Source organism: Chanos chanos, chromosome 10 (assembly GCF_902362185.1).
Source record: "Chanos chanos chromosome 10, fChaCha1.1, whole genome shotgun sequence".
NCBI classification, from domain to species: Eukaryota; Metazoa; Chordata; class Actinopteri; order Gonorynchiformes; family Chanidae; genus Chanos; species Chanos chanos.
This window is the reverse complement of record NC_044504.1, coordinates 38,370,172-38,397,665: the sequence shown is the minus strand read 5'-3', so window position 1 is coordinate 38,397,665 and position 27,494 is coordinate 38,370,172. Positions and strand designations below refer to the sequence as shown.

Sequence of the window (27,494 nt, the reverse complement as noted above, 5' to 3'; positions counted from 1 at the left end):
GAATAATTATATAATAGTCACTGCTGTATTAAACAGATGGAGGTGATAGATTTCTCACAAATCATCATATTAGGACATGCCATAAAATTCTGCTTTTGGACAGAAATGAACAGATTATTGTTAGAACAGTTTTAAAAATATCCGAAATACATGTCTTAACTTTTTTCCTTGGAAACATGTCCTGAATTTTATGTATGCAGAGCATCTAACTGTAAGTCATAGTATGCAAAAATATTCCTAACAAATTCTTGCAAAGTCTGTACAATAAATTATATTTTGATTTAAAGATTTGCTCGGTGCAGAAGTGTAGAAGTGGACTTCAAAGCCCTGCTGAACGAGAGAGAGAGAGAAAGAAAGAGAGAGAGAGAAAGAGGGAGAGAGGGAGACAGAGAAACAGAGACTGCATGCCTAAAGCCCGTCAGGGTGAGGCGAGGCAGGCAAAAGAGCAGATATGGATGTATTTGGTGGAGCCCCACGGTTTCTGGCGTACCCTCGTCCCGTGGTCGTCCAGAGCGGCACGGATGCTGTTCTGAAATGTCAGATTGGAGGGGATCCTCGACCGGCGGTAATATGGGAGCGAAATAACATGAAGATCCATCCCGAAGGCAGATATCGTGTGTTTGAGGATGGCAACGTCTACAACCTCATAATCACTGCAGTTACGACAGAGGACAGCGGCCAGTACATCTGCAAGGCCAAGAACAGCATTGGTGAAACCTATGCTGCCGCGACATTGAAAGTGGAGGGTGAAGCACAGGAGATGGAACTGCGAGAGGAGAACAAGCCTCGTTTCCTCATTAAACCTCTGTCCACACGAGTAGGCCGCGGTGAGGACGCTGTCTTCTCCTGTAAGCTGTGGGGTAACCCCAGGCCTGAGGTAGTTTGGGAGAAGGATGGAAGGAAACTGCATGAGATCTTTGAGAGCACACATTTTAGTGTTGGCTACCAGGATGGGGGATGGTTCCAGCTAAAGATATTCAAGACGAGAGCCCCAGACGGGGGAGTGTACACTTGTAAGGCCAGAAATGAGTTTGGGGAAAGCTTGGCTGGAGCTGTGCTGCTAGTGGATGCAGGACCTGGGCATGAAGATGAAGGAAATCGTAATGGTTATACCAATGGCCATTGGAAGCCTCACCAAGGAAAACAGAGAAGCGGAAGGCAGGTTGCGACACGTCTGAAAGAGGACCCATTGCCGAATTCTGCTAAAGTGAAAATGTTTGCGGTAACAGAAGGAAAACATGCCAAATTTCGCTGCTATGTGACTGGCAAACCCAAACCAGAAATTATATGGAGAAAAGATGGAAGGCTTATCTTGTCTGGAAGGCGGTATCTCCTGTATGAAGATCGAGAAGGCTACTTCACACTCAAAGTTCTCTACTGCAAACAGCAGGACAATGGGGTGTATGTCTGTGCTGCATCAAACACTGCAGGCCAAACCCTAAGTGCTGTACACCTATCTGTGAAAGGTAAGAGGCACAAATAACATAAAAATCACATGCTAACTTATTAATTGATAATATATTTTGAATATGGTACTTCAGAGAGCCAAACAGCAACGACAACAACAACAAAAACAACAGTAATAATAATAAGAAGAATTGTACAAGGGTGGCTGTAACATGCAATTCAAAGAAATATTTCAGAGCCAAACAACGCTTCTTTAATTCATCTCATCAGCTGTGACAGCTGAGTATCGAGATGAGCAGTGTTAATATCCTTATCTGAATACAACAGAGATATATAAACAGAGATATATAAACTGAGATATATAAACTGAGATTTGAACTAGCCATCAAGTCTGTCCTTTCACTGCAATTACACAAAAAACAGTACAATTATCTGTCCCTAAAACTTTCTGAAAAAGCATTGGCTGATCCACTTTAGGTGTATTAGCAGTGGAAATGTGCTCAGTGGATAAGAAAGGAAGTGACTACTATGTTACTAAAAAAAAAAAAAAACATTAAGTAAGCTGTAGCCAGAGTGATCAGTTGCATAACTGGTACAATCAACAAGTCTTCCATTATGTCAAACATTTAAATTCCTCATCTGTAGTATTCTCGATGATATTTTAATTGTGTGAAGAGCACTCTGGGAGCTTTAAATTACTCGACCATGCTCATTACCATTACGCAGATTCCATCCAGGCCTATGTCTGCAAAGTCACTTAGGTTCTGAAAGGTCTGGGGCCCACACATGCAACAGAAATCTCCAGAGATGGAATCATATTTCTCACATGGACCATCAAACAGCCAAAGCTAAGGGCTAGTATGGCAATACGGTCTTGAAGCCACACCAAAAAAGTATAACTTCCACAAGCCATCAATGTCTTTAGCTATTCTCAGGTATCAAAGAGATATGCGCAGAGAAGCAGTTGATGGTGAGACACGTAGTGAATTGCAGAATAGGAGTGATTATGGTACAAGTGATTGCTGGTAGCAGGAACATTCAGATCATCGGATCGTCTAGAGGTCTCATTCTAATTCAAAATACACTTGAGCAGGCGTCCACTGGATGTGCAGGGTCAGCTAAATGCATAGAGGTTACTATGTGTGGTTTAGATTCTTTCATTTACAACTGTCTGGTCTTGTCTGATGGTATCAGTTACAAATAGTTTATTTCCTATCCAAGATCACAAAGTGTTAATGGGCTGTCCATAACTCCGTTAAATGATGGCACTTGTCTCTTTTGATTCCTGAATCCTGTTTGCCACGACAGTGTTTACCGTAAGATGTACCTCATTTCAGGATGACAAGTCATATATAAATTAATCCCATTATGTTCCATATAGTTAAATCATAGTTGTTTTAAACAGACCATGTCTGGTCATATTCCACATGGTTTGCAGTGCAGATCTCCAAGACATGCTAGAATTCTCTTTAATTTGAATGAAATACATTGTATCTCACACCTTCAAAAGAGCTGACATTTAGACAGTTTCTGTGAGGTGGAGTGCATGTACCACATAGTCAATGACAAAGACTGATCATACTTTCTGGCACTGAGTTTCCTTTTCATGAACTTTATCAGAGCCGCCAGTGAGGTTTAAACAGCCACTTAGTGATCTTCAAGTGTGGGAACGAGATCTGGCCGTATTGGAGTGTGAGGTGCCAGAGGACTCTGTTCCCATCACATGGTACTTGGAGGACAGACGGCTACAGCCTGGGGCCAAATACTGGATGGAGGAATGGGGGACAAAACGTAGACTCACAATTCGTGACATTGGAGTTGATGACGATGGGATCTATCTCTGTGAGATGGCAGATGGGGGAAGAAGCATTGCTGAGGTAGCTGTGAAAGGTAAACATCTCATCTATTTTTGAGGGGCTTGCGTGCCCTGAGCTGGTATTTGGTATGGCTCTTTCAAAACAGCTTAGCCTCATCTGATCAGCGTTTGTGTGCACTTGCATTTGTATGTATTAACAGTTGTGTTAGTCAAGTTCAAAAGTATTGAAACAGCGACTGGATCGAATGAGCAAAGCTACTGTGAGTTTGTTGTTTTAAGCATAAGATGTACTTATCTTGATGAAAAGACAACTTGCACAGTACCTATTTCAAGTGTATGTCTTTGAGACTACAAGAAAAATGCACTCTCTTTTGACTGATTAAAAAAAAACCCCAAAAAACGCTGTGCTAAAAATACCAAGGTGCATAAAAAAGACTGACAAAGCAGCAGCAAATGTTTAATTTTTTGCTTAAGGCAAACTGGCATGAAAACAAGCACTGTATCTTTCTAATCTCTTTCTCCAGTAATTTTATTGTGTACTGAATCCACCTGAAACAATGTCAGGCATGTTGGTACGTCCTGTCATGACAGTTAACTTCATCACCTGTTGCACATTTCTCCCTTTAAAAGGTACCATTGTCAGAAAGCTTCCTCGTAAAGTGGATGTTCTAGAAGGGGAAAATGCAGCCTTCTGTGTGGAGGTTGAAGAAGAGGAAATGGAGATTCACTGGTACAAAGATGGTGTAGAGCTACGAGAGACTCATCAGACCATCTTGAAATCCTTTGGCAGAACCCATATTTTGGTCTTTGTCAACACCACCCCGCAAGACTCTGGCATGGTAACCTTCTATGTTGGTAGATCAAAGACATCATCTCAACTAAGGGTGAAAGGTACACATTTGTATGTTGTCAGTAAAATTTCTGTACTATCCAATGATAAAATGAATGTTAAGATACCTTGTATCTCTTTCCCTATCTTTCTTCCCTCATAACTATGCCAGCGGCTAAGCACAGTCCACCAAGTTGTCCTGTAGGGGTTCAGATAAACACAGAACGTGCAAATGCTGCTCTCCTCTCCTGGGTCCCTGCACCAGACTCGCGAAAGAATCCACCATCTGGCTATGTGCTGGAGAGACAGGAGGTTGGGTCTCAGGAGTGGCTGCAGTGTTTGACCACTGACTCAGCGACTTCAGTAGAGATCCTAGGAGACAGTGTACCATGTGAGGCGGATTACCGGTTTCGCATCTGCAGCGTCAACAAATATGGAAGGAGTGGTAATGTGGAGTTTCCCAGAGCAGTTCACCTCGGTGAGAATAATCTCCCTTACATCAGCATATAGAATATTATTAAATCTATGAGTGGTACTAGGATACTAATGTTCACCAAACATTCTTACAGTTCCAGTGGCACGGATACAAGCACCATTACAAGATGCTTTGGTGCCAGAAGGACAAGATGCGTGTTTTTCCATTGAGCTGTCCGCCTCAGTTATAGGAACATGGTTTTTAAACGGCAATCAGCTCCAAGAAGATGAACGTTTCTCCATGAGGCGTACCCGTACGCATCAGTCACTTCGCATACGAGGAGTGCGAGACACAGACAATGGAGCTGAAATTACCTTTATTGCCTATGGAATACGAGATTCTGCAGCCCTGTACATTCAAGGTATGCATCTTTTTTATAGTTATAAGTTGTGGACCATCAAACTTGAGCTCCATTCCTAAATGTGCCTACATTTATCTGTGTTATATTGCTTTATCTCAAAACGCAGCTCCATTGGTGAAATTCTCACCACTCTCAGAGATGGATCGAAACAAGTTTGTTGAAGTTGGTAACCCGATAGTGCTTTATTGTGAGTTATCAGACCCTGAAGCCCCAGTCCACTGGTATAAGAACGGTGTAGAGTTGCACTCAGGGGAAGGTTTTCACATCCAAGCAGAAGGCACAATGAGGAGGATTGTCATCCAATCAGCTGAGTTCTCCCATTCGGGAGTTTACAGCTGTGATGCCATTGATGATGTCATCAGATTTAATGTAGAAGTTGAAGGTGAGTGGCACCTGTTTTTCTTTGCTAATCCCTTAACAATGTTATTAAAATCTCCGTTATCTGTTCAGCTACAAAACAAAGAGAAAAAAGGCATAGGAATGAGAGATGGAGTAAAAAAACAAACAAATAGAATTTCCATACATTAGGAAACGTACAACAGAGACTCCAAAATCTTCAGTGTATTTACTAAGTCAGACTTTTATGTAACAAATAAATCCAAATGCCCGTAGCCCCACCTGTGAGGTTCTCAGTACTTCCAGAGGCTGAGAGGAACAAGTCCGTTGAAGCAGGCTGCCCCATTGTACTGCAGTGTGAGCTCTCAGACTCCAGTGCCCAGGTCTTCTGGTACAAAGATGGGACAAAGCTCCTACCACAGAGTGGCCTAGACATCCAGTGTGATGGTACACGAAGGTCATTAGTAATTCAGTCGGCTGAGTTTTTCCACGCTGGGGTTTACAGTTGCAAAACAAAGGGTGATGCCGTTCAGTTCAATGTGGACATCAAAGGTGACTTAGAAAGTTTCATTAAACTCTATAAAGAAAATAAACTTTTTATTTTTTTTTTTTTAGCCAAGCTGCTAACAATTGCCCTGTATTTTACTTGTGTACAGACTTTCTGAATTTGAAGTTCTTTAAAAAAAAAAAGATAAAATAACAAGATAATTTTTTATTAAATTTAATCAACAGAATTTGAAAAATTATATTTAAGAAACAGTAGAAAGGTACTGACAAATTAATGCAACGAGATGAATACTTAAAGAACCCAAAAATATCTGTAGCTCCCCCCGTGAGGTTCACAGCCATTCCAGAAGATGAGAGGAGAAAGTGCATCGAAGCAGGCAACCCCGTTGTCCTGCAATGTGAGGTTTCAGACCTCTCTGCCGAAGTCCTGTGGTACAAGGATGGAAAACAGCTCTTAGTAGAATCTGGAATAGACTTCCAAACAGAGGGCAGCCTGAGGACAATGGTGATTCAGTCAGCAGCACTGTCACATTCTGGTGTGTACAGGTGCACGACAAAGGACGACACCATCGAGTTTCATGTGGATATAAGAGGTGATATAGCAACCTGTGTTTTTGCTTAATGACAGATTAACTTCATGTCTTCTTGCATTAATGCGACTAACAACCTGCCTTCTGTGTTGCTCTTTTGTGGCACTTTTTAGGGACACATCACATACCTGAATTTGTTTTCCACGCAAGCCCTTGTCTTCACCTATTCGTAATAGCTTTGTAGTGTTTACTGACAATGTCTGTCATTGCATTATTGTTCAGTTGTGCTTCAGTTCATCAGAAAAGACAAATCTTGATGAAATCTTACCTGATTCTCTCATGGATCATTATCTGTAGCTATACCGGTGCAGTTTTCAGCTGTTCCTGAAGCTGAGAAGAACAAATGTGTGGAAGCCGGCTGCTCCTTTGAACTCAAGTGTGAGGTCTCAGATCCAAGTGCACAGGTCTCCTGGTATAAGGATGGAACACAGCTGGTTCCAGAGTCTGGTCTGGACATCCAGTCCATCCACACTGTGAGGAGGCTGGTAGTCCAGTCGGCCCAGCTCAGTCACTCTGGACTGTATAGCTGTGAGACATCTGGCAATTCTGTCCAGTTCACTGTGGATATCAAAGGTGATTTGTGGCTTTTTAAGAAATTTGTCTGTCAAGTAACTCAAAAAATTGCATTCTTTTTCTTTTCTTTTCTTTCTTTCTTTTTTTTTTGGCAAACTAGATGCAAACTAATAAGAAAGGCTTTTTGTGTTGTCTGTGTTTCATAGAGTTGCTGTCAAGGAAATGCCTCTTTTATCTGCATCTAAACTTGTGGGCAGTGGTTTGATACTGTTACTATTACTTGTTTTGCATTACACTTTGTTTAACTTGCTTCTTGGCAAATGGTCTGAGAGATCACAGATTAGTCTGTCTGGGATATCCCTCTATTCACCTTACATCGACAACATTATGTATATAGCCCAATTATGCTATAAATTATCTTCAGCTCCACCTGTGAAGTTCTCAGCCTCCTCGGAGGTTGAGGAGAACCAACCACTTGAAACAGACTGCCCAACTGATGTACACTGTGAAGTCTCAGACCCCTCTGCCAAGGTGTGCTGGTACAAGGATGGAGTGAAACTCATCTCAGAAAGTCAACTTCATGTAGAAACGGAGGGTACCGGGGGGACCCTGGCTGGCAGAACAGCACAGCCCTCCGACTCTGGACGGTACGACTGTGTGAGAAAGGATGATGTCATCCAGTTAAATGTACAAGACAAAGGTGATTTTCGAATATTTGCTTCTAATTTACTGCTTTAGAATGGCAACTAACCTTTGTGCTCTGTGTAGCTTTTGGATTCTCATCTCATGTAGTTTGACACTGGAACCTTTACACGCCCTTGGCTAAATTGGCCATTATTACATTTCATTCTTTCTTAGTTTAGAGAGTTCCATAAATTGTATAAAGTATTCCTTTGTTAATGATCACCTATAGCTCCTTCCTTGAAATTTGGGGATGTTCATGAAGTTGAGAAGACCAAGTGCACTGAACCAGGCCAGCCCATTCAGCCGCAATGTGAAATCTCAAATCCTACCACAAATGCCTGCTGGTATAAAGGTGGGAAAGAACCTCTGCCCCAAGATGGAATCGAAATTCAGTCTGAGGGCACATCTGTACCATCCCATAGTGGGATATACAGCTGCAAGACAGCAGATGAGGTCACCCATTATAATGTGGACATCAAAGGTGGTGTGCCACTACTGTATCTATTCCATTCAGCATTAGGAACATTGGCATGGTTGAGACTGTGGTTGGCTTATTGTTCTCTTTGTGGCTTCCCAAACAGCAGAGCAGTCTCACTCTGAGGTGCTCAGTGGTGAGATTTCTGATGACTCTGTCCAGTGCTCAGTGGATATGAAAGGTGAAAAAATGCCTCATCACCCTCAGCATATTTAACCTGACGCCATTGTGCCACTAACCAACAGTGGTGTGTAACATTTTTGTGTCTCTTCCCGAAGATGCTGGCCCCCACGCATCCTGGTTATCACTTTTACTCTTGGGAAAAAAAACCTCCAAAAGACTAATCACCCAGATTTATACTTTTCTTAATCCAACACCCACATTGTCTGTAAATTCCTCTTCCAAACTAACATTTCTGTAAATGTTCATTGTAGTAGCTCATTCTTAATCGAATCATACGCCTTCAAATCCATGCTTGTAAAGTACATGCCTTCCTTTTGTTTGAAGCATACCATCTTTTCCCCGCGCTGTTCAGAGTTTCCCTCACTGTAGCTAGAATTACTTTGATTCTTTCTATTGTTGTGCGAATGAATGAGTGAATGGGCTATTTACTGGAAGAATCATTGAGGGTGATATTAATGTAAGAGTGAATGAGACATTGAATGCACATAATTAATCGCGTAAGTGCCTTGTCTTGAAAATGTTTATGTATGTGTTTTAACCCATGTCTGACCTGTTTTCAGACCAGCAATTTAAATGGTCGACTTTCTTATATGTCTTTGCAATGGATTTTCTTATCAAAACGAAAACTTCTTTGAAAGTGTTTTGGTTAGAAACGGGGGAAAATACTGAAAATGTTCTTTGTGCACGTCAACAAATCCATAGCTGGATCTATGAAGTTCTCATCTGTCACCGGGGATATGACGAGAGAGTTCAATGGAGCAAGACACATTGATAAATTTCAATGTGAGATCTCAGATTCCACTGCCCAAGTCACTGAACTTAAGGATGAGGAATTAGAACAACAAACATCCAAGCCACCAACCTTTTCCACACTTGCACCAACAGACCTGAGTCACTTGAAAACGCAAGACTGTCATATGGATGACGATGTCTTAGCATTTAAGGTGGATGTTAAAGGTGATTTAAATAGTTAGGTCGATCATACAGCTAATAATGATGGAGGCCAAAGATACACGGCACTGCCATCATCTAACACACGCTGTGCTTAACCATTTAAACGTTTGAACCAGAGTGACTTTTAAACATGCAGCTTAATTATATATGTATATATATTATAAAATTAATTTAATGTGCTATCAGACGTTTTTCCACATGGAGGTTACTGAACCTAACTGCAGTGTAAATTAAAATGAATTTAAACACATAAATGTAATATTACTATTTCGATACTAATTCTGTGGTTTTAATCGTAGTATGCATCGTCACATTTAAATGGTGACAATAAGAACCATCAAAATATGGTAGTTTGGACTAATAGTAATCAAAGAAGTTTTGAGATCCACACTGGATTTATTACAGCCTTTGACAAAACTTAGTATGCCTTAATAGTAATACAAGTCTCTCTGTACACAACCTGAAATACCCCTAGCTCCATCGGTGAATAACACAGCTCCAAGTGAAGGGAAGAATTATGAGCCCAGTGAATCGAGCTGTCCTGTTGCACTGCAAAGTGAGACACCAGAACCCAAGGGCTGGATCTGTTCACAGAAAGATGAAGTAATTCCCCAACAAGATGGAGTAGACATGAATTCAATGGGAAACGCAAGGAAAATGTTTGGCCAATCCAGTAAGATGTCCGCAGAAGTGTTCAGCTCTGAAAAAGAGGATCATACAATGCAGTATCATATGGATGTAAAAGGTGACTCAAGGCTATGTGTCTAACAAGTCATTAATTAGCACAAAAGCAACTAACAAAGTGTGGCCTCTGCTCAAATTCTGTAGCAACCCCTTGACAGAATTCTTTAATGTCCATGTTCTCTATAACAATCTTCTTTATGTGACTGTCTCCCTTAAACGCTGAAATACTATGCCCCCAACTAAAATCCCAACCAGAGATATTTGTACCACTACCTGAGATTGAGAGGCACAAGATCGTTGAAGCTGGCTGCCCCTTTGAACTGCAATGTGAGATTTCAGACCCTAAAGCAACTGTTTGTTGGTACAAGGATGGATTACAGCTCCACCTTCAAAATGGATTTATTATTCAATCAGAGGACCTCATTCAGAGATTGGTGATTCCATCAGCAGAACTGACTCATAATGGGGTGTACAGCTGCAATGCTTTGGACAATACCGTAATATTTAAGGTGGATGTCAAAGGTGATTTAAAACTAGTTTAATCAACACTGTTCTGCAAATTAGAGCCAAGTTACCTTTGAACCTCTCATTAACCTATTAAGACTTACAAAATTAAACTCATAAACAACCTTATGGAAAAAGGTAGAAATAGGTGACATGTTGAATGCTGTTTGTAGTCAAATACGTGCTCATATTAAAGTTCGTTCTAAATTAAACCCTTTAGCTCCACCACGCTCAGCACCTCCTGACACTGAGAAGAAAAAATCCACTGAAGCAGACACTCCTACTACTCACCATGAGCTAACAGTTCCAAAAACAGAAGTCTGTCAGGAAATGGACAGCGAAAAGCTTGTTCCAGAAAGTGCGAATGTTAATGTATCAGAGGCTACCACGAGAACTCTTGTTATCCAGTCAGAAGAGCTGTCTCACTCTGGAATACAAGTGTGTGAGATCAGGGATGCAAGTGTCCAGTTGCCAGTGGATATACAAGGTGATTTGCAAATCATCTGTGACAGCTGACACCATTTCACTGAAATACTAACCACTTACATCATGTTGTGGTTACTAATTGTTTTAAAATATAGTATTTGTTTGACATGGATAAATACCAAGCTAAAGAAATCAATATTTGTCACACTTGTTCTGTGCACACAGTATCTTATATAGGATTTGTTGCTGCTTAACATGTCCTTTGTATCAATGAAAACAAAATTAAACCAATTCACACCAATTTAATACATCAGATTTTTAAGGCCGATAGGTCCAGAATGAGCTGTAATAATCAGTACCATCACAATTTTTTTGCCTATAGAAGAACTCAAAGCTTTGTTCACCTTATCTGTGGGGCTGATGTGTTCTTTAGAGGAAGAACACTTTTTTTAAACTTACAAGTCTTTCATGGATTAATATATGCATGATAGTTGTGTGAGTTTGTCCCTCTTAAATCACTCAAAGTAAGTATGTTTCTTCAGAAGGAACTAGAATCTCCCTGCTAACACGCCTAGGAGGCATTCCCGGTGCATAGTGAACTACTAAAACACTTTTTACATCTGCATAGAACTCACTCTTTGCAGGCTGTTGCCTTTTTCATGTCCTTGTTTTTAAATGTTTTTTTTCAGTGTCTGTGGCTTTTCACCCTCCCAGCCTTTTACTCTTGCGCTACTTAGTCTTGGGTCCAGATGTTCTATCAGTGTCTGCATCTGTATTCTGTGTCTGTGTTTGAAAATTCCATTGATAATCTGTGTGTTTGGCTGGCCAGTTCTAATAAAACAGCGCTTGCTGGCCACTGTGTTATTACAAATATATCCATTTCCAGGAAACTTGCTCATATTACACTTTCTAAGGCAAATAAGGATTACTTTGATAATTCTTCAGAATCTCTCCATGAGAGAGACTATTTTCAAACATGCCCATTAAAAAAACAAAAAAAAAAAACAAATCATGGAATTATGTACTGCTGGCCAAAGTTAATTCTGTCAATCCTGTCTGTTTACAATGATGCCCTTAGCTCCACAAGTGAAGTTCTCCGCTATCCCTGAGGGTCAGAGGAACAAATACATTACGGCAGGCTGTCCTTTTGAACTACAATGTGAGATTTCAGATCCCGCTGCTCACGTTCACTGGTACAAAGATGGGAAAGAGTTGCAAGCTGAAGGTGCAATTGAAATTGACTCTGAGGGCTCAGTGAGAAAACTGTCTGTACAAGTCGCTGAGCTGTCCCATGGCGGCACATACAGCTGTTCAACACAAAATGATGCTGTTCAGTTCAGTGTGGATGTCAAAGGTGATTTGCAACTACTGTATTTTAGTATACCAGTTTAATTTTTTATTCCTATTATGGTGATTATGGGTTCTTTGGATTTAAATCATACATCTTAAGAGTAGATCTCAGCAAAGAGAAATTGTAGATGTTGAAGCTTTGAAAACAGAATATGTCTGTTTTTAATACTTTCTTATTCTTATTCTTATTCTTTTTTCTTTTTTTCTTTTTTTTTTTTTTTAATTTGTTAAATTCTTTACATGACCTAAAACTCCATAGCTCCACCTCTGAGGTTTAAGCCTCTTCCAGAAGATGAAATGAACAAATCAGTCAAAGTAGGTTCTCCAATCACACTGAAATGTGAGATTTCAGATGCAACAGCCCAAGTCTGCTGGTGTAGAGATGGAACACAACTCTTCCCAAAATCTGGATTAGAAATCCAAGCAGATGGAAAAGAGAGGAGATTAATTGTTAAAGCAGCAGAGTTGGGTGATACTGGGCTCTACAGCTGTGGTGCTGCTGATGTTGCAGTATCATTCAAGGTGGATGTTCAAGGTGATTTTCACAATGTTGCAATCCTTAAGACCAGTTTGTAAATTGTTAGAGTTTGATGCATTTCTTGACTAATCTAATAGAGTATAGGTCCCATACAGTCATCCTAGATCTCTCAGCCTATAAACGTGCCCCCACACAGACCATGTGTTTTATTGTAAAACTGTGATGCTTACTTACTTACTGTGATGCTCGTGTAACTAAATAGGCTCATTTCCTTGTCTGTTACAATAAGTGTTCAAGATTATCTGAACATCTTAAGATGGTTTTTATATGCATCTATATTTCTATACCAATATCTATATCATCATTATCTGAATCTATATCTATTTATCTATACATAGATATCATAGATTGGGAAGTAGGTAGGTAGACAGATATGCATAATGTGATAAGAATTTTGAAAAGCTCACTCTAAACATACAAAATCCCCATAGCTCCTCCCGTGAGGTTCTCAGCACTTCCAGAGATTGCAAGGAACAAGTTTGTTGAAGCAGGATGCCCCATTGTACTGCAATGTGAGATCTCAGACCCAACTGCCCAAGTTTCCTGGCTCAAAGATGGAGTGCCACTCCTCCAGCAGACTGGACTTGACATCCAATCAGAGGGCACCATGAGGACAATAATCATCCAATCAGCTGAGCTCAGACACAGTGGGGTGTACAGCTGTGAAGCTGTGGATGATCGCATAGCATTCAAGGTGGATGTTGCAGGTGATTTTGAGTCTATACACTTTTTCTCAAAACCACTAACAAAAGTGTCGAATAACGCTTCATCCACTAGATGCTGTTTGTCCTTATCAGAATTTAACATGTAACTGAAAATAACTAAAAAAAAAAAAAAAAAGGAAATGAAATGAAAAATAAACAAATAACAGAAAACAAATCAACATCAAGAACAACAACAAACACTTTAGCATCACCTTTCCGTCATTGTATGTAATTGCTGTCGACAGATCTCTTGATGTGCAGCATCTCCTTTGTGTGCTCTTTTTTAAAAAACGTATATTTTTCATTTCAAAGGATGGGGAGATCTGTTTTAACAATATTCCATAACATGTGGTAGTGTTTCACAATGACTAACACAATAAGATGAAACATTACATTAAAAGTATACCCTACAGGTATGCATTGATTTCATACAATATAAGAGACAGAGTCAAGCTTCATTGTACCTAGCGGTCAATTACACTTGTCCGTTATTTCCTCTCTAACCGTTTTCATCCATTTTCATCCATTTATCTGTGGGCTTATACTTGTTCAAAACATGATCTTATTTAAAATACTGGTGTAGTCAGTTGGTGTTCAGATATGGTCACTGAATGATTTTTTTGAATAAATGAAAATACCTGTAGCTCCACCAGTGATGTTCTCAGATGTTCCCGAAGTTGAGAGGAGCAAGTCCATTGAAGCAGGATCGCCAATCATTCTCCAATGTGAGATATCTGACCCTGTCGCACGAGTTCACTGGTACAAGGACGGATCACAGCTCTTCCCCCAATCTGGAGTTTTCTTCCTATCTGAGGGCAACATGAGGACAATGGTTATCCAATCAGCCGAGTTTTCCCACTCTGGGTTATACAGTTGTAGAACAGTTGATGATATCTGCGAATTTTATGTGACTGTCAAAGGTGACATACAAAGCTTATCCCCAAAGATCACTTTGTCATATGACTAACTGTCCACATTGATTGAAAGCATTTTTCATGACTGAAAGACAGCTCCATTTAGCGGCTTATATGAGCAATTTAACCATGTTATAAGACAGGCCCACTGTTCATTGAAGCTACGCAATGCTTACAACATTCTTGGTTGCTATTTATTTGTCATCTTGATGCTGTTCACTAAAAAGGCAACCATTGGAAGTGGGGGTTGGGGGGGGGGGCATGATATGAGACTGTCTTTGGTGGAACTAAATTAACTTTTTTACTATCCTCACCAAGCTTCAATTAACTAAACTTATGGCTTTTTCTAGTGGAGACAAAGTACTCCAGAGCTGCTCAACAAATCATCTGTGCTTTAAATAAATGCATGTTTAGTTATGCAAATACTGTTACAGAAAGATGTAAAATCAACAATGAACTTTTTTTTTTTTTTTGGCAGCACCTCCTGTTACATTTGTCTATATCCCAGAAGAGGACCTTCACAGAAACATTGTAGAACAAGACAGCCTTTACCTTTGCTGTGAAGTATCTAGGGCTGATGCTCCAACCCAGTGGTACAAGGATGGGGCTGAGCTCCAGCCTAGTGACACAGTCTCCATAGAGATAGAGAACACCATCCGGAGACTAATCGTTCAGTCAGCTCAGCTGTCCGACACTGGCACCTACACGTGTCGCGCAGGAGATAATGCTCTAATATTCAAGGTCAACGTCAGAGGTATGGGTTTTTTGTTTGTTTGTTTGTTTGTTTAAATTAAGAGAGGAATGTTTTTGATTTGAAAACATTCACGCGTGAATGCAACACGGTTTATCCTGTGCCGACTCCACAGAGCCCCCGGTGATGATAGTCTACCCTAAAGAGGACGTTCACCTCGATCGTCACGTTCCTGAGGAGATTGTCCTGAGCTGTGAACTGTCACGGCCGAACGGGACAGTGACTTGGTTTAAAGACGGACAGAAATTACAGGAAAGTGAAAACATAAAACTTAAGGCAGAAGGGCCTTACAGACGACTGAAGATTCTGCACAGTGGTACTGAGGATTCGGGAGAGTATGTGTGTGACACTGCCGACGACTCGAAATTCTTTTATCTGAACATAACAGGTATTTTAAGCATTATCACCAGAGACATTCATAAGATCTTTCTATTTACATGGACATTTTACTTTCTTGCTCCAATACTTATTTGATCCAAAGTTGTAAGATTGACCTTAACTGAACTGAACTACAATATATAGAAGCTTGTCTAGCTGACAAATGCATAAAATCATTAGAGTGTGTCTTTCCAGAACCTCCTGTGCGCATAGTTTCACCAAGCCAATCCCAAATGGAACTTTGCCAGCAAACATCAGAAAGGATGGTATTGAGTTGTGAGATCTCCAGACCAAATGCTGCTGTGAGATGGTACCGTGATGGACTTCAGGTTGAGGAGAACAGCAATCTAATCCTGGAGGTTGATGGTGTCTATAGGAGACTCATCATCCCTGAAACAACAATTCAAGATTCAGCTGAATATGTTTGTGACACTGCTGACGACTCCATGACTTTCTTTGTAAATATCGCAGGTCTGTCATTTTCATCTAGAACCCTCTTACTCTGTCATTAAGGGTCTAAACATTTACTGCATGTTGATGTTCTTCATTTTATGTTAGACATCAGAGCATCCAAAAAAAGCACAAATAAATAAATAAATAAATTTCCCTCCTTCACAGAACCTCCAGTACGATTTGTTCGTCCAAGAAAAACGGCTTATATGGTGGATAAGTGTGTTGGAGAAACTGTAGCGCTTGACTGTGAAGTGTCTAGATCAAATGCTGAGGTGATCTGGAAGAAGAATGGAGAAGAGATTGAAGAAAACAGCACTATAACCATATCTGAGGATGGCGTCAGCCGCCAATTAACTATTCACTCATCAGTATTAGAGGATCAAGGCCAATATGTCTGTGATGCTAAGGATGATGTCATGGATTTCCTTGTAAAAATTCATGGTAAATTCACTCAAAGCTGGATATCATCTTTTTGCTCACTTCACTCATACTTATCATCTGACCTTAATTCATTGTCTCGTCTCTCTTTCAGAAGCGCCTGTTGAAATACTTAGGAAAAGCGACATAATAACTGACAAGCATTTTATGGTATCGGATGCCATTGTTTTAAAGTGTGAGCTTTCTCGAGCTAATGGCACAGTCACCTGGTTTAAAGACAACGAGCAGATAGCTGAAAACGACCATGTCTGCTGTGAAGCCGAGGGGCCATTCAGATCCCTGGTTGTGATGAACGCTGAGATCAAAGACTCTGGAGAATATGTATGTGATGCAATGGATGATAAGATTATCTTCAATGTCACGGTACAAGGTATGAATTGGGGGGCGGGGGCAGTTGCAGCATTGGCTTTATTAGATGGCTATCTTTCATTTGAGCGTCTTGACTGTTTTTCTCTTCTTTCTCGTGAACTTAAATTTAGGTTTGAGCCTCAGGTGACAAAATCCGCCTACTATTGAGAGAACATAAAGGTGATCTTATATTTACTTTAAAAATAAATCGGGTTGTCTTTCTCACCAGAGGCCCCAGTTACCATCTTTGGGAGCTCAGGAACCTCAGAACACCACAGCCTGATTGCAGGAGATGACCTGATCCTGGAGTGTGAAGTGTCTCGACCCAATGCCAAAGTTGAATGGTATTGCAATGGAAAGCTGTTGTGTGATGACCCACGTGCCCAGACAGAAAGCAGAGAAACACTGAGGAGACTCGTGGTGTCGCAGCTTCAACCCTCAGACACGGGAGAGTACATATGTGACGCTGTCGATGACAAAATGATAACTCTGGTGACAGTCAAAGGTATGGTTTAAACCTCTCTGATATAGTCAACAACATTTTGCCACAGAGAGCATTATCCATGAATATGTGTTTATTTTGCTTTCGTCTCTCAGAACCTCCATACAAGTTCATCAAGAAGGAGGAGAGAAGAAGTATTACTGGCTATGAAGATGATAGCATTACGCTATGTGCCACCGTAAACAGGGAAAATGCTACTGTGCAATGGCTTAAGGACAGAGAGGAAGTAAGAGGAAATCACTTTAACGCCACTAGTATGGGACACGAGCATTACCTAACTATCAACCAAGCTAAGAGGTCCGATAGTGGTGAATACACATGCGATGTTGGAACGGATCAAATGCACTTCAGTGTCAATGTCAAAGGTAGGAATCAGTTCTGTGAAGACAACCCAGTCAGACCTGTGCATAGCCTATAACATCTTAGACATCAAGAGACTGTGCTTTGTTGACAACTTATTCTGATGCATCCATGTATTAGTCATCAGTTCACTTTTAGTCACTGCCACCACCTGGAATATTATAAAGAAAACACATTGCAATCAAGAAGAGAAAGTTCCTCTAAGATCTGAACTTAGATCGCTGGATTCAGAGTCCAGAATGCTAACCATTACACCACGGAACCAACAATGACAATCATTTCTCATTTTTTCTTTAGCGATGAAAGTGAAATTCTCCAAACCACTGGAAAACGCAGTGGCCATCAAGGGCAGCAACGTCGTTTTGAAGTGTGAACTCTTCAAATCCAAAGGAGACGTCCAATGGCTGAAGGACAACAAAGAAATAACACCAAGCCATCACTTTACTATACGGGCAGACGGGAAGGAGAGAAGTCTTACCATACAGGATCTAACAGATGAAGATGCAGGAGAATATGCTTGTGAATCCAAAGATGAGAGAACTAGTGCAACTGTTACTGTGGAAAGTAAGCGCCTTTTATCTTTACTCCAAAGTATTGTTCTGATTTAGATATTCTGAATATACTGTTTACATATACTGTTTCTATGCTTATGTTTTACCAGTATATCAGGCTTTTATGCACTTGTAAAGTTTTTATACACTTTTTTCAATCTACGCTTTGCATTCCTCACTTTTAAAATTGATATATTTGATCTTTGATGGATTCACATAATTCATTCAAAAGACAAAACTGTTCACTGCACTTTTTTTCCAGAATGATTCACTCGCAGTCACTGTGAAATACTGTGAAATATGAAATATCTGTACTTTTTTTTTAACAGCACCTCGCATAGTGGAATTTATTGCTGAGCTACATAACATCACTGTGCTGGAGGGAGAAGCCGCCACATTTAAGTGTGTCGTATCACCAGAGGATGTAAACCTAATCTGGCGTATGAGGGGCAAGCCAGTTTCTTCAAATGAAAAGTTTAAAATCTCTAGAAATGGATTATGTCACATGTTTCAAATTAACAACTGTGCGGTGTCAGACAGCAGCACAGTGACAGCAGATGCCGAGGGGGTGATTTCCAAAGCTGACCTTCATGTACAGGGTAAGACATTACACGTCACCATCACATTCAATTCAGCTTTAAATCCAATTTAGGTCAGTTCAACTCAATTCAATTCAATTCAGTTCAATTCAATTCAATTCAAATAGATTCATTTCAATTCAATTCAATTTCAATTCAAATTCAATTCAATTTACATGGAATCAGCAGAATCCATTTTTTTTCATGCACCACATTTTCAGATTCTGGTTATAACGTGAATTTGCCTAGTATTCACAAGGTACAACTCTAAGACTTTGTGGCATGGAGAGAGAATGACTTTCAAACGATCAAAATTGAACTGTTGTGGAAAACATTTCAAAGCGGTGTCCACAACAGTAGTAGTTATGAGCATATCAGAATGTTCCTTGAGAGCTTGAGCAGGCCTTAAATACTACGTCAACACATTGAGATAAATAATGACCTTCTCAAACTTGCTTGAATTGTTGAAAAGGTGCCTATGATGGCTAGCGCTTAGCGGCTTCTACAGTTAGAATTCCACTGGTAACTGACAGAGGCAAGTGGTGCTACCACAGCGCGTTGCAGTAAGACCAGGGTCACAGTCATCAAAGCACAAAGACAAAATTCAGTCATTCCACAACACTAATTTAGGGATTTTGATGAGTAATCCTAAACTGACAAAAGCAAAAAAACATCTTAACTGTAGTAGTTAGTGATTATAAATTACCCATGTTCAGAGGCACAGGTCCTGTTTACAAAGAGCATGCAGTCAGTGGTGGCAGAGGAGTTTGGAGAGGTGATACTCGAGGTGGAGGTCAGCCTCGATTCTGGGGAGGTGCAGTGGATGAGACACGGAGTGGTTATACACCCGGGCTCCAAGTTCACCCTGAAGCAGAGTGGCCGGAAACGCACTCTTATAATCCACAAAGTCGCCCTCTCTGACCGTGGGACCTACAGCTGTGAAACTCTCCACGATCGCACACAAGCTAAGCTCAGTGTGGAACGTGAGTGCACACGTGCTAGCCTGTTTTACACTGTGTGCTGTTGTTGTTGCTTGTTTATCATGGTTGCTGGTAATTTTGCTTTAGGGCTGACTGCTCTAGCTGTTGTTTTTTGAAACAAATTCAAATAACTGAGCAGGAGTAATACGAGCGACTGGCAGCTTCTTCAGTGACACTCGTTCCACTGCTTGATGGCTGGGAACAGGTGATCACCAGACAACTTAATGATTCCCAGGGAGCAGATTTCTGTATTGACATAAGATCAGAGGAGCCATGATAATTTAATTAAGCATGTCAAATGAGAACCGGATCGAAAGTTGAAAGGAGGTCCTGTTCCTATGACCTTTTAATTCCCCTGCGTTGGCTGTGAAAATGTGGATATTATCGGAGGACAAATGGGATCATGTTTGTTTCTAATCACAAATTTCTCAACCTGGTATTCTTTTGCTCACTCTAATGTGTACATTCCTTGATTTGCCTATGTTCTAAGTCTCCTGACTGTTTTACAGTAGATATAACATGCCAGTACATTAACAAATGTCTCCTCAACAGTAGAAATAAAATACATCCACACCTCTTTCTTTACAAATTTTATGCAGCTTTGCAAGATCTAATCTTGCATTCATCTCCACAACTCTCAGTGTCAGAACAAAACCATGAGCCACTGTTTTGAGACATGTTGGCAAGGCTGGTAATACTGTAAAAGTCTGCAGCAGCCGTGGAGCGAGGTTTAGAGATACTCATGACTCTTACTGCTCCATCATTCACTTCCACAATGCAACACAACAAATCAACGAAAAGGCAGAAAAACAGACTTTCTTAGTAACTAAAAAAGTTGAGTCAACAGAGGAGCAAAGCGCGTGTAGGCCCCGACTGCGAAGGCCTAATATAGGTGCTAAAGATCTGAATTTCATTATTAATGGCTCACTACAAGCTTAGAAAAATGCTTGCATGTACCAATTTCTGCATTGGTTACACTGGTGACCATAACAGCAGGTAAGACTAGACTTTAACATCTGCATTATGTTGCCTGTTCAGCTTTCTTGTGCTGTTAATATGAATGTGGCAATTTGTGGAGTTCTAGCAGTGAGTGTGTGTGTGTGATAGGGGAAAGTCTGCACACTAGCTGGTGTTGGCACCTCTTATGAATCTGGATCTCTTTTCATAGGAGCTAAATTTATGCACTGGCCTTCAAAATCTTGGGGTGGTGTCTCCAACTCTTAAAAATAAACCCCTCTTTTCCACAGGGAATGCCTTTCTGTTTTAGAATACTTAAAAAATGTTAGCATACCAGATAACACGGAAAGGATTTAGAGTAATACTAATACTGCTCAAAATTAGATACAAGCATGTTGGTCATACCATCTTATAAAAATACAGCCTATAAAAATAAAATCTAATCTATCTATCTATCTATCTATCTATCTATCTATCTATCTATCTATCTATCTATCTATCTATCTATCTATCTATCTATCTATCTATAAGTATTTCACTGTTTGAATGATTGCCTGCCTGTTCAACTCTTAATTAATTTCAGCAAGGAAAATCAAAATTCAGAAAGGACTTAGTGAGATCCAAACTTACGAGCGTGAGACGGCTTCCTTTGAGGTGGAAATCTCACACAGTAACGTGGAGGGCATCTGGCAGAAGGATGGAAGTCGCCTTAAGAACAACAACCACTGGCACATCACTGCCAAAGGAAAAGTGCACGGCCTGACCATCTCAAACCTGACCTTAGAGGATACGGGCACCTATATGTTCAGCGCTGAGAATGCCAAATCGTCTGCCAGACTCACTGTCAAAGGTAAATACACACAGACACCGTGAGAGACAATGAGCTTAACTCAACTGAAATAATACTACTGAGTCCTACTCTCTTTACATGGATTACAAAAAGCTGGGTAGCACATGTTAAAAAGTAAAACCATTCCAGCAGTCTTGTTTTTCAGGACAAAATTAGATACATGTTTTCGCCATAGCTATGAAGAACAGACAAACACATTTGTAGCAGTAAGCAGTAAGCAGTTTGATGAATCAGTGACAAGATATCTGTAGACTTGGGCTTTGTCATAAATGCATATCTTTTCTTGCTGCGCAGTGATGTGAAATGCAAATCAAAACAACATTAAATCTATGGCAAAAATTTGCTGTCACTTCTCTACCTTTTCAAATAAATAAGTCCTGTAACGGGCCGATGAAAACAAACATATAAGGTGTGGAATTCTACAGTCATTAGGCTTGCAGTGGTTGGGGATAAAAGAACACTGATGCAAGTGTTTAAACCGATTGAATTTCAGACACTGATGGCAGGACAATGGAATGGCTCTGCTCCTGCCATGTGTCGAGTTACACATATAAAAAGACACGGGTCACATGATCAGACTATGGCTACTAAAATGTTTCAAACATTCACAAGCATAAGCATAAGTGTAAGGTAATCTCCTCAGTGCACACACTCAACAGGACTACTCTCCTGGGGGTTGGTGATGACAATAGCAGGAACATGCTACTGTAACTAAGGATGATCTGCAAATGTCAACCCAGCAAAAAAACCCCAAAACGAATACTGACAGAAATGCTTACACAGTGGATATAAAATTAAAAAAAAACTAATAAAGTGTTACATGAGGCAGAATAATAGAATATTGTAATACATACTCAGAAATTACTTTTCTGTATCACTGGTCATAGAAACCATGTTCTCAGAAAGCTACACAGTGTTGGGACCTGATCATTCCATAAGAATTCAGTGAATGTTTCTGTTCTCACATTTTAACTGCCAGGAATTAAGTACAACATATCAGCATCTACAATACGTGTTCCTTTTGTCTCCTCAGAGACTCCAGTGTCAGTCCTGAAAAAACTGGAAGACGTCTCTGTGCCCGAGACTACTGGAGTAACCTTGGAATGTGAGCTGTCGAGGCATAATGTTGAAGTTAAGTGGACAAAGGTAAACTAATTTAATTTTCTTCATAGTTAATCTCTGTGCACTGCAAGATCATCCATAATGAAACACATGATAACTTTCATGTGAATTTGATTTGGTCTAAACCGCACAAAACTGAGTTATTATTTATTGATTGAGCAGTTTTCTCACTTAGAGTTTATTTAAGTAAATTAAAGTATTACATATCAGATTATTGTAATGGCTTATAGCATGACACTACAACAATTACACCCTTGGCAAATTTTGATTGTTCCAAGTGTGTCCTTAACAATGCTGAAGGCAATAAACTTTTCATTGATCTGATAGAAACAGCAATAGCAAGTAGTCTACCCTATCCTATGTGATGCGTACTGTTTTTCCACAATCACTACCATAGTTGTGTTTCATGAATAAAATTCTTCCTAAACATCAAACTGATAATGCACTGATTATGTAAGTAAGTTAGCCATATTGTAAGTGGAATTCCGTACCGTGAGGAACTCAATAATTAAAGAGTAACTTCAATCCAGGGACTCAACAACCAGTGGGCTTGTAGTGGGCTGTGTAATGATTTCCCTGTCACCCTGGCTTACTCAATGTGCATTATAATAGATAAACAGTTCCCAATTGCCATATTAACCATCAGAGAGGTCATATGTGTCTTTCCTTTCCTCTCAAGACTGGGGTGGAGCTGAAACCAGGGAAGAACCATCGAATCTACTCCATGGGGAGAAAACGCTTCCTCCAGATTCTGAAATCTGAACTTGTAGATTCTGGCCTATACATGTGTGATGCTGGTGACAGCAAAACATCTTGCTCTGTGGAGGTTTATGGTATTGTGAAGACGTTCATCACTGCCTCAGTTCCATGATTATACTCGTAGTAAATTGTGTTGATATCACTCACAGAAAACGTGAATGCTCTTAAAAGTACATGTTTCTGCACAGTCCTATGCCTGTGAAAGTGCAACTCTGCCATCTGCTGGTAATAAACTGTTGCATCCCATAATAATGATTTATGGCCCCGACAGAGGGACTATAAATGGAAAAGTTCAGCCTAAACCATTTTAACGTGATCTCATGATCAAACTGTGCTCTGATATGAATTGCTCTCTTGTCAGAGCGACAGCTGGAAATATTACAGAGCCTGGAGGACCTGGACATTCAGGAGGATCAGAACGCCGTTTTTATGTGTGAGGTGTCCCTGGATGATGTCCCAGGAGAGTGGTTCAAGAACGGAGAAAGAATTAAACCCACTAGTACCATCAGGATCCGTCAGGAAGGTCATCTGTTCAATTTTTACGTCACACCAAATCAGTCGTTACAGTATATATCATCATATTTCAGGCAGCGTGTCAAATCACAATAGCTTCTTATTTTTTTCAGACAATGAACATAAAAATGTTAGAAATTCTTAAAGTTTCTGTCTTTCCCTCTTTGTCCTAATAAAGGTTTATTCTGAACCTTTTTTGCATTCAGGCACCAAGCACTTTCTTCTTATGTGCAATGTGAGGGGGGAAGATTCTGGAGAGATTAAGTTTGTTGCGAAGAGTGTTGAGTCCAAAGCTCACTTGGAGGTCCAAGGTCAGCTTCCCGCACCTCTCCCTTACTACCTACCAATTCTCACCTGTCTGTCTGTTAGCTGAGGTTTGATTCTCTCATCTCTCTAGAGCTCCCTGTGAACATAGTGAAGCCGCTTCAGGACAAGTCAGCGCTGGAGAAGAGCCGTGTAATACTGGACTGCACTGTGTCCAATCCCCGCTGCAGTATCCGCTGGTATAAGGGCAGCAATGTGATCTTACCCTCCGAGCGCTTCGAGATCTGCAGCGAGGGCTGCTATCGCAAGCTTGTCATTCAGCAGGTGACCCTGGAGGATGAAGGCACTTACAGTGTCCAAGTTGGGGACTACACGTCTTCAGCAAAACTTACTGTGGAAGGTAAGAGTGATACAGTAAAGGCAAGTAATTCCTGTCACACTTGTAAAATTCATCTTTTTAATAATGTGATGCAGACAAAGAGCATAAACCTTTTAGCATGTGCTGGATTTTTTCAGCTAATTATCACTCAGTGACTTTTCTGAACATGCTGGACCCCTTAATATAGTAGCAAATGCCACTTTAACAACTGTTTTTTAACATAGAATTATAGAGTGTTGTAATTAAGCCTACAGATGGTAGGAGAGGTAAGAAAACACAAGAGGGTTTATATGAATAGGTAAACAGTTTAAAAACATGGCATGGAGTGTGCAGAGGCTTTACATAGATACATTTGGCTGTCCTTCTTTATCCACTCACAGTGTTCACTACAAAACAATCTTCCATCCAATGAAAATCTTACAGATGTAACCTGAACAATTCCTACATTGCTCCTATAGATTTTTGAATAATTAATATGCTCATTTTTATTTATTTATTTATTTATTTTAAATAATACATTTTAAAAAGCTGTTAGATGCATCTTTGTGTAACATCGTTCTAATACTGTTGTCATGACTCCATCAACCAACACATGGACAGGACGAATCTGTGTTCAGGTAATTATGTTGGAGACAGCCTGGATGGTACAGAACAAAGTAAACTCTTTGGTTAAGTTGACTCACATTGACTGTTCCCTTAGTCAGAGTTAACTAGAAGGTTATGTTTGCTCTTGCCATACACCCACGATGCCACACTAACTAATACTCCAGAGTTTGAAAATCTGAGAGTATTAGTGCCCCGGATAAAAATAGTTCATTTTAATTTACGTAGCCGTGCAGTGAGCACTTCTTGTGATTTTATGAACTTAAACCAACCGAATTCATCTGGTCACAGCCACCACATGGTCTCAGCCGCGTGCCAGTCGAGAATCTGTGCACAGAGCGAAAGACTCTTTGACGTTCTCTGATGCTGACAGTTTTCTTATCAGATTCTATGCTTGTCTATGATGACGTTAACTTAATACTAATTACACTCATCCAACGCTCTCTCAGTAACGCTTTGCATAAACTGTACCCATAGTATATTTTTAGCACTGACAGATAAAAGGTTGACGAGGTAAACTAATAGGCCCTGTGAAATGTAGCTGGTTCCAAACAGAGATTGCAATACAAGTTCACCGACCCCTCTGCTGCCCCTTTAGCTCTGTGTGGATGGTATTCCTTTAACGACATCTGGTGGCAGTAGCCACACTAAACATGTGCGCCAGTGAAATGTGAGTAACACATTCGTAAGTAAAGTCAAAATGCAGCGGTAACATTGCACAGATATTGAAACATGAAAACATACTCAATGTCAGAATTATGAGAAGTCACAGCCAACAGCCCAGGTTCTTCCTGTCATGTCCGTTTTTATTTTAAGCTACTGAATTCAGCATGAAATTGGTCGTGTGTATCACGAGAAAACCTTGGCACTGTGTTGAAATTGTTTTGAAGCAAACTCAAAAACTCAGAATGCAAAAATATGATGTAAACGAGAGATTTTAGAAAGACATTTTTTGGGGGGATTTAACACCAAACTGAGTACAGGCATACTTTTTTTTTTTAATACCTAAGTAGCTCAAAGGCCGTAAGCTGTTTTCTTATGAGTATCATGTTGATTCCTGATAGTGCTCTCTCATTCACTATTGCCGACTGCTCTCTGTCTGCATACAGTGCAGTCGGCGCAGATGGTGCGAGAGCTGCAGGATGTGGAGGTGACCGCTCCTGACGAGGTTTGCTTTGCCTGTGAGCTCTCCATGCCCGTCGTCAAAGCCGCCTGGACCCTGAACGGGGAGGTCCTACAGCCTGGGCCCAGGGTTCTGCTGGAGAAAATGGGCACCGTTCACAGACTCACCCTCCGACAGACGTCAGCTGATATGAACGGCATCGTGGAGTTCACTTCAGGAAAAGCAAAAAGCAGTGCCAAGCTACATGTTAAAGGTAAGCAGCATCCTTCCACTATATTATCAGTTTACATTCAAAGTCAATGAACTGAGGTCAGTTGTTAGTCAATACTAGCTGCTTCAGAAAGCAAAACATGCTCAAGATTATTGTAGTAATTTTCCCAAAGATTTTTTTTGCAATCTGCTTCACAAGGTCACTAAAAGCATTCATTTAAATAAGGATGCATGTGGATGAGGTTACCAAAATTTGGTTTGCTTGTCAAGGCTGATGTTAACAGCCAGTCACATGAGGTGATTCTTTTGCAGGCTGATCTGATAAGCACTCTATACATAAACATGATGAAATTACTAAACTTAAAACTTCAGTTATGAAGCAAACTAAAATGTGATTGTAAAATCTTTGACTTGCTGATGTCCGCCAGCAACCGTGTTATCTAACTAGAACACACAAGCGCTATCTTTCTTCATCTTTTCCATTCAAATGGATCTAAACAACGAGCAGCAGGTGTCTCTGTTAACAACAGTGACAATCAAGGGTATTCACCCACTAATGCACTCTCACCTTTAAACAAGGCTTCTACAGTTACTCTCCAACTAAGATTTATTCCGATAAATGTACGATGAAGTAAATAAATCTATTTATTACATTCAATTCAGTATCTGTGTGAAGGCCTCCCTGTTTACTGGGCTGTAAGAATCACTCAGAATTGAAAATGGGGCAAACCTGAGATTGGAACTGTTTCGATTCCAACCTTCTAAGTTCACTTAGTTCATTTTGAAAGTAAAATCTTGGCGTCTTCTATTTACACATGGGGCTGATTTGCTTAAGGGTATCGAGCAGTGATCTCCATCTCCGCTCCGAGGAAGAGCTGTTTGGCATAGCTATGTTTAGACGTGGAAGCTAACTTTGGTTTAGTGAGGATATAATACACACTTAGTTACTGCATAAATGGTAAGTCATGAAATGCATTCAGTGGTATCCCATGTACAGTAAAGCTCTATCAAGGTGTTCGAGTTATCTGTGTATGTGTTTTGAATTATGACTGTATATTGGTGCACAGCATACTTTAGTATGTGTTTTTCACATGGTGTTTGTCTAATTTTGCAGGTGACCTTTGA

General features: G+C 40.3%; 1 protein-coding gene across 1 annotated transcript; it reads left to right on the top strand.

The window, feature by feature from the left end:
- Positions 1 to 451: 451 nt before the first annotated feature.
- On the top strand, positions 452 to 27,494 carry obsl1b (obscurin like cytoskeletal adaptor 1b). The gene is made up of 22 exons (XM_030787646.1): positions 452 to 1,466; positions 3,028 to 3,297; positions 3,854 to 4,114; positions 4,225 to 4,530; positions 4,622 to 4,888; positions 4,995 to 5,270; positions 14,729 to 15,004; positions 15,117 to 15,389; positions 15,575 to 15,850; positions 15,998 to 16,273; positions 16,365 to 16,640; positions 16,848 to 17,123; positions 18,361 to 18,630; positions 19,326 to 19,592; positions 21,130 to 21,396; positions 22,430 to 22,542; positions 23,198 to 23,351; positions 23,639 to 23,800; positions 23,997 to 24,101; positions 24,188 to 24,454; positions 26,146 to 26,412; positions 27,484 to 27,494. The coding sequence occupies exons 1-22, from the start codon at positions 452 to 454 to the stop codon at positions 27,492 to 27,494; spliced, it is 5,931 nt and encodes a 1,976-aa protein (XP_030643506.1).

Coding starts and splice junctions, on each gene's coding strand:
- obsl1b (XM_030787646.1), top strand. CDS start 452: ATGGATGTATTTGGTGGAGCCCCACGGTTTCTGGCGTACCCTCGTCCC. Junction 5,271..14,728: donor ATTTAATGTAGAAGTTGAAG/GTGAGTGGCACC, acceptor TTTTTTTGGCAG/CACCTCCTGTTACATTTGTC. Junction 18,631..19,325: donor AGCTGACCTTCATGTACAGG/GTAAGACATTAC, acceptor ACCCATGTTCAG/AGGCACAGGTCCTGTTTACA.